Source organism: Leptonychotes weddellii, chromosome 8 (genome assembly GCF_054177405.1).
Source record: "Leptonychotes weddellii isolate Sample4059 chromosome 8, ASM5417740v2, whole genome shotgun sequence".
In the NCBI taxonomy this organism is placed as follows: domain Eukaryota; kingdom Metazoa; phylum Chordata; class Mammalia; order Carnivora; family Phocidae; genus Leptonychotes; species Leptonychotes weddellii.
This window is the reverse complement of record NC_138376.1, coordinates 20,242,438-20,250,192: the sequence shown is the minus strand read 5'-3', so window position 1 is coordinate 20,250,192 and position 7,755 is coordinate 20,242,438. Positions and strand designations below refer to the sequence as shown.

Below are 7,755 nucleotides of genomic sequence, written 5' to 3'. Positions count from 1 at the left end.
GGGACAAACGACACCAACTTGAATGCGCTTGTCCCCAGTTCAAGGACGATTAGCACCACAGAAACTGGCATCTGCCTTGCCGGCTGGGCCACCGCCAGGGAGCTTTCTCCTGCCCTTAGGAGCAAAGGAGCAAAGAGATGGGGGCAGGGAAATGCAACTTTAAAAATTGCAAAGCCTCCACCCTCAGCCATGATATTTTGATATCTAAGTAAGTCACCGTGAGCACCACCGGCAGTGCAATTTCACAGTGGTTAGTCAGGAAATGCCATCTGCGATTAAGCGCACCAACTGCAATCAAAATAGGGAGATCCACGCTTTGCTCCAACCCGCTCTATGCTATTCACATCCTGTCGATAAACATTTTTTGTTTGGTCTTGGAGCATTTGTAGCAGGCACTTAAGCATTCTGCCTCTGTTAGAGCCATCCTTGTTTCTACTCCCACAGCTCTGCCTCACTCCCCTGGTTAGGACCGTGCCTTTCAGATGGAGGACAGGAACCAGGATTCTACGGGAAGGTGGGGGTGGGGGGCAAAGGACAAGGAGGTGAACATAGATAACCTTGGGCATAAAAAGTAGGTATATGTATCATAAGTGGGAGCAGGCAAAGGGAGGCAGACAGAACCAAATGGAAGAGTAAAACTCTGCTTGTCTGGCCCTTTTGTCTTTTATTAAACAAATAAAGTGCGTGTGCATGTGTGTGTGCGTGTGTGTGTGTGTGTGTTAAACAGTAAATTATATCTAAGAGAAGTATAGCAGGGGGCTATTTATATAGGTAACAGAGAACTAACCGAAGAAGAAAACCTGGATTTGATTCTATAAAAATGATACTAATTATAGTTATGAGAGTCATTTACCGCTTATGAGTTAACAGTATATGCACAATCGCTAGTGAGCTCATCCCGCGTATGTAGCAGATTAATTTTTTTGTGTTTTACTTTATTTCAACACCACATTATGTAGGCTTAGACCTGGTTTATTATGGTATATCTGCTAAAAGTTTTTAAAATTCTACATTATTTAGGTGATTTTGAACACCCTCTAGAATATAAGACAATGAGAAAAGTCATTAAAAAAAACAGAATAAACATACGAATAAAAAAAAACAGAATAAAAATGGAAGTAGAAAAATAAAGTGAACAAACCACAGGAGAAAAGTAGAATATGTGGCATTTAACAAATTCAACAAAAAATAAAGTAGAGGAAAAGAAAGAAGATAGTTAAAATTAATCTAGTGGGGGGAAAATAAGTGAAATTAGAAAACCTGGTTAAGAGCAGGAAAAGGAAAAGAACCTGAGTTTTACCAGCCTGGACTAGGGAGTAAAGACTCTTCTAGAAAAAAATTGCACTTCACGCCTTCCAAACAAAGCTTCCATATCACTAGAGTATCGGAAACTCAGAGTAAATTATTGCCAATGCACCACAGTGACATTTTCTACTGTGATGAGCAATGCTAATCTTCTCAGAAAGAGAAGGACTAAAAAGAAAAAGGAGAATAAGTTTTCTCCACTTACGGCAAATTATGGCAAGCATTTTTTAGACGGTCCCTGGAGAATAACGCCTGATATTGTGAAGATTTACTGTGGCCCCAGCAGAAGATGGAGACATGTCAGTCTAGCTCTGTTTGCATACCTGCTGACATCTGAGCTACTGGAATGCCCTTCTCCACCCACCCGCGGCCAAGGCCCGCTGCCTACCCTGGCACCCACTGACTGGGCCAGCCAGGGCCTCCAGTACCGTGACCTTGGCAGCCACACAAAGAAGAAGAGCTCTGTGTCTCCCCTTCGTGTTCCATCCATCCTCCAGAGGGCCAGAGAGAGAGAGACAGGGAAATTTATTGCTGACATCTCTGGGCCCTTCGCCATTTACAAAGAAGAAGCTGAATGGGACATAGGGAGCTACCAGTCACTCCTTTCCATCTTCCGCCCAGCATCGACTGCAGGATCAAGGCCAGAAGGCCCAGGTTACACGCGGGACATCAGACCAAGTGCAAAGGGTGCTCTCTTAGGGTTTCTGAGGAGCAACATTCTCAGTCTTGCCCTCAAAAATATCCAAAAATATTGATTGTCCAAATCATTTGATTTCTGATATTCTGGTGCAGTTTATCATGAAAACAATTCTTCCTAAAAATGTTTCTGTTCCAGCTTAGCACTATCTCCCTCTTCAAAGATAATTCCTACTTCTAAAAATTATATCACAGAACCCGGAGAAAAACAGTCCTGGAAAAATAATCAAATTCATATAACTATTACCAGTAGCTGGTTATTTCAAAGTTATCCAAGAAGACTGTTTTGTCTTCTCTGTCCTAGAGAAGTTAATGAACAGAAAAAGGAATCCTTCTGTTTATTCATTTGCATCCTAATAGCCCTAAGGAGGAAGTCCTTCATATGTGACTTCAATTTCGCCTGTGGAAGTTTCTTTTTGGTGTATACTGAACAAGATATTAACTCATAGGGAAAGTGGAGGTCTCAAGAAACCTAAGTTTCAACACAACTCCTTTCTTTTCTCCAGCACGTTTTATCATTCCATACTCACTGACAGTTACTTAGCAGCCCTGCTTCATTGTCCGGGGCACGGTTAGAAATGCCCTTCCTGTCCGAATAGTGCTCTTCAGAACAGTAGTTGGACAAAGAAGGATATTTCCAATCCTGCCTAGTAAGAATCACCTGCTCTGATCTTTAAAAATACTCATTCCTAGCCTTCAACCAGAATGCAGAATTCACTTCTACAGATCTGTTCATTCCACAGACATTTTGGGGACCTCTTCTGTGCTGGTTACCAGGGGAGTCCAAGTACAAGTCATTCAAGGTCTCGACCTTGAAGAGCACTATCGAGAGAAAGGTGACAGACTTCGAAACAATTGTGTATGCTAGAAGAAAGGCACAAGCAACATGCTGGGAGGCCAACCCTGGGCCAGGAGCTGCACTTCCATGGGTCCGTGAGTGGGACTGACTAAGTCAAGAGAGAAGAGAAGACTGCTGTTGGATGACAGTTTACCATGGTGAACAGATACTGTGCTAAGTGCTTTATACATATTATCACACTTAAATTCCTCAACAGCCATCGTCCCATTATTCTGATGAGGCAGCATCTTGGCTGAGGTTAGGAACTTGCCAAAGATCAAGTAGCCAGAATCAGGCTCAGGGTTTCATTGTGCACAACTGAGGACCCAGGCGTAACCTTCAGGGAAGGCTTGCTGGTCCCCGTCTCTGACAGTCACGGCCAACAGCTTTGTCACCTACACTGTGAGGAACTCAAAGTCTTGAGGAAATTAGAAACTCTTCTGCAGAACGATTGTGCCCTTCATAGTGCTTCTCTGAATTTCACACCCATCCTTGTAAATGCTCAAGAAATGTGTGTTTCCAGAAGTTCCCTCTCATAACGTCTAAGCCACTAACCACAACGAGGAGAAGCCTGCTGGTAGAGATGCACATTCAAAGCCCCTCAATTACTTACCAAACTCGGTTGTATAATCTACAACACGTAATCCTCAGTGAAACACAATGAAAAATGTCTTATCCATAAACATTCCGTAATTCTTCACACAAGCGACAAAAATAGAATTTGACAAGTCTGATAAATGGTTACATTTACTGATTCATGTAAGAACAGATAAAGTAGAACTGATACTTTTTACAAGACTAAATTAGCACATAATTACCTCATTCTTTCCAGATCTTGATTCCTGTTCACTGGAACTTTCTTCCAGAAAACATTTCACTTTCTCAACCTTTTCCATGCACTGGAAGAAGGCCATTTCCTCCCGTTTGTTACTGTTATAACATGTGTTGATTTCTTCCAGCCTCTTCACTTTTAACATCTTGGTGGTGAGTCCGATTAAGTTACTGTCTGGAGTGTGGTTTTCATCTCCCTCTGTCCCTGATTTGTAAATTAAGACGCAATCATGAGCTTTGAGCGTGCCTTCCTCTTGACTGTAAAAAAAAAGGACGGGGGGAACAAAGATCTCATCACTTACTCACATATTTGACTTCTGGAGAAAATGACCAGTGAGAATTTTGAAGTCCCTTCTATTTAAACTGGAAAGAAGACCCAAAACTAGGAAGAGAAATGTTAATATCAAGTTTCAAATGCTGGAACTTTGAAAGAAAAAAAGGATTTTTTCCCCCAACTTGTCCTACAAAAGTGAACAGTAAAAGGCAACCTTCAGTTTCCCTGGGTGACTGTATCTCTCAGTGCATAAAATGAGATGTATATCAAGTGACCAATTTAAATATAGAATATAAAATTTCGTTGGGGTTAATTGGGATTGCAGGTTTTGCTCCTCCCATCCCCAGTAGGAAGGGCTATTTCCTGTGTGAGGGGGTCTCTCATGCTTCCCCCAGGGGAATTTTGTCCCCATATGGGGAGTAATCTCCACCAGATGGCCCATTTCCAGAGCACTTCTCTGCCTACACCAGAAATGTTTGGTGTTTATTCTAAAAAAGAAATTTCCTTACAGCGCTGTCACGCAGATAAAATGCCCAGATAGCTTTCTTCGATTTGTCATTACCTGCTAGGTATCGAGTGCAAATCCTTGTGCTTTCTTTGAAATACTTTTATTCCAAATTAAGTAATACACATAATTCCGCTCTGATACTAGAGATCTACACATAGTTTATGTCCACACGCTTGATGGTATGGGGGCTTGGGGAGAGAGAGATTGATTGGAATTTGCGGCGGGTTCCCACCGCTGACTGCTGAGGCCCCCTGCTGGAGATTTTCTGAAAATTGTTTCCAGTTTTTTTTTTTTTTTTCATTTATTCAAAGTTGTAAGAGTTTGAGAGTAGAAATAAAGCTTACTCTCACACTTACTTTTTTTTTTTTATTTGAGAGAGAGAGAGAGAGCATGAGAGGCAGAAGGGTCAGAGGGAGAATCAGACTTCCCCCTGAGCAGGGAGCCTGATGCAGGACTCGATCATGGGATTCCAGGATCATGACCTGAGCCAAAGGCAGTCGCTTAACCAGCTGAGCCACCCAGGTGCCCCTGCTTCCAGCTTTTTCTCAAATTTAAAATCATCTGCAATTATGTCCACAAAACTTCATTTTTCATTCTCTTAACTCAGATAGTAAAATTCATATAAACCTTAAGTTCCAAATTATTAAAAATCCAATGCTCTGCAAAAGTCTTCTTAGCCACACAAAGACCTTACTTCAAACACACTGAAATGTAATACCAACCAGAGTTCTAGAACTATGATACATTATAGATCAATACTAGCATTCTTTCAAATTGCCCTGAAAAAAAAACATTATTAAAAAAAGGAGGCAGATGCATGGCTATTTCTAAGGCAAACTATGACTTATACACAATATGTAGTTGCAGATGGTACTCACGTTGGATCAGGAAGCCACATAAAAATTAACAAATTAAAAAGAAAACAGGTCCAAGATATAATAATTTTGCAAAGAAATAATAAATGTTAAGCTCTACCTGGAGTTTGGTACAACCTGTTATTTAAGGCAACATAGAAAGAAGAGATGTGAGAGGTTATAACAATTATTTAAAATAGAGTAATTACCATGTATAGGAGGACATCCTAGGGTTCGGACCCCTTCAAGTGCAGAGTATAATATCCAGCAGATAAAAGGAAGTTTTACAGAGTTCAAAATGACTACACAATTCTCTGGTAAAGGTCTTTACTCTCAGTCAGAATAAGTCTTCTGAAAAGACAAGTGTCCACTCTGAAAGGAAGTATCCTCTCTCTCAAATGCCACTTTGAGCCCCTGTTTAAACTAATATGGTCCTTGATCTCATGTTGCTCAGCTGTTGCCTTCTTAGTCAGATGGGGAAGACTATTAATTTTAGACACCAGGCTTTTCAAGGCCAATGGCTCCATTTCAGAGGTCAGGTAAGGAGAGGATGTACTGGGAACAGTGGATGAAATATCACCTTCACCTTTTCTTCTCATCAGTGTGGTAATACTCAGAATTACCAAGCAGCATTTGCCTTTGGCGATCAGATGCCCCTGTTATCCACATAACTATTGAATTTTCTTCCTTTCAAAAACCATCGAGAATGAGCCGTAAAAGCAAAAATTGATAAATTGCACTTCACTGAAATTCAAAATTTGCTCTTCAAAAGACAGCATAAGAAAATGAAAAGACAAACTACAGACCTGGAGAAAATACTATGAAATCACACATCTGATAAAGGATTTGTATACTGAATATACAACCAACTCTTACAAATCACCAATATAATAACAACCTAATTTTTAAAAATGAACAACAGATTTGAAAGACATCTCATCAAAGAATATATATAAATGAGTGGCTACAAAGCACAAGAAAAAATGCTCAAAGTCAGTCATTAGGGAGATGCAAATTAAAATCACAATGAAATAACATTTTATACCCACTAGAAGAGCTATGATTAAAAGAACAGACAAGGGCGCCTGGGTGGCTCAGATGGTTAAGCTTCTGCCTTCGGCTCAGGTCATGATCTCAGGGTCCTGGGATCGAGTCCCGCATCGGGCTCCCTGCTCCTTGGGAGCCTGCTTCTCCCTCTGCCTTTCTCTCTCACTCTGTCTCTCATGAATAAATAAATAAAATCTTTAAAAAAAAAAAAAAAGAACAGACAAGAGTAAATGTTGGCGAGGATGTGGAGTGACTGACTGGAACACTCAGCATACATGTTGGTGGAAACGTAAAATGGTACAGTTTTTGGAAAACAGTTTGGCAGTTTCTTAAAAAGTGATTTCCCAAGGGACCTAACAATTTTTTTCTAGATATCTCCCCAAGAGAAATGAAAACATGAACACTCAAAGCTTTGCACATGGATGTTCATAGCAGCATTATTCACAATAGCTAAAAATTGACAACAACACAAAGTTCCATCAATTGGCTTGGTAAAAAGAGATATGTGATACATCCATTCAAATGGAATACTCCCCAGTAACAAAAATGAATGTAGTACTGATCCCTGCTACAACTTGGATAAACAAAAACGTTGTGCTAAGTGAAAAAAGCCAGAAATAAAGACTACATACATAATTCTATTTGTTCGAAATGTCCAGAAAAGGCAAATCTACAGACACAAAAAGTAGATTAGTGTTTGCTTGGGGCTCAGAGCAGGAACAGAGATTAACTATAAATAAAATCTTTTTGGGGTGATAGAAATGTTAAAAAAAAAAAACTGTTCTGTGGTGATAAGTGTGCAACTCATTAAGTTTCCTAAAACTTACTGGATTGTATACTTAGAATGGGTGAATTTCATATGTAAATTTTACTTCAATAAAGTAATTAAGAAAAAGGGAAATCTAGTAATATGATTAACAAAAGTAAACTTGTTAAAAGAAAACAAAAGAACAAAGCACTACTGAACATTTATGGCCAGCTTTTCCAGGTGACCAAGGCTGGGATCCAAGGGGACGTAAATTATACCCATACTTGCTGGGTCACCTGGGGCCAAAGAAAACGGGAAGGGAACAGTGAGTGGGGGAAAAGTCAAAAATCTCACTCTTCTCGTGGTATGAATACTACGTAATGCATGACTTGTAATTAATAGAAAAATTAATGGCAATTTAAAACTAAATTCTATCTCATTTTCTACTCAAGCCAGGATTCTTAGAGCAAGGAGGATAATGACGTTACAGAAAGTCCAGATGTATTTACATTAAACCCTTAATATTTCCAAGTGACTTTGAGTAAGTAGCTGAATTCTGTGTAATAAAAAATGAACATAAAAACAGGAGAGTTTAAAAAACTAGACAAAAATATATATGGGACCATTTAAAAATTAATCTCCTTCAGAAATATT

At 39.7% G+C, this 7,755-nt stretch overlaps 1 protein-coding gene across 2 annotated transcripts in view; it reads right to left on the bottom strand.

The window, feature by feature from the left end:
- Nucleotides 1-5,755, bottom strand: part of MYLK4 (myosin light chain kinase family member 4) — an 82,419-nt gene extending 76,664 nt beyond the window's left edge. The window contains exons 1-2 of one of the 2 annotated variants that reach the window (XM_081827782.1): nt 5,516-5,755; nt 3,658-3,928 (exon numbers count right to left, since the gene is read on the bottom strand). In XM_081827782.1, coding sequence (XP_081683908.1) covers nt 3,658-3,928; nt 5,516-5,532 — 288 coding nt within the window. In that variant the 5' untranslated portion in view covers nt 5,533-5,755. The remainder of the gene's footprint in view (nt 1-3,657; nt 3,929-5,515) is intronic. The other variant, XM_081827783.1, reaches the window with a different exon arrangement.
- Between the last annotated feature and the right edge of the window lie 2,000 nt (nt 5,756-7,755).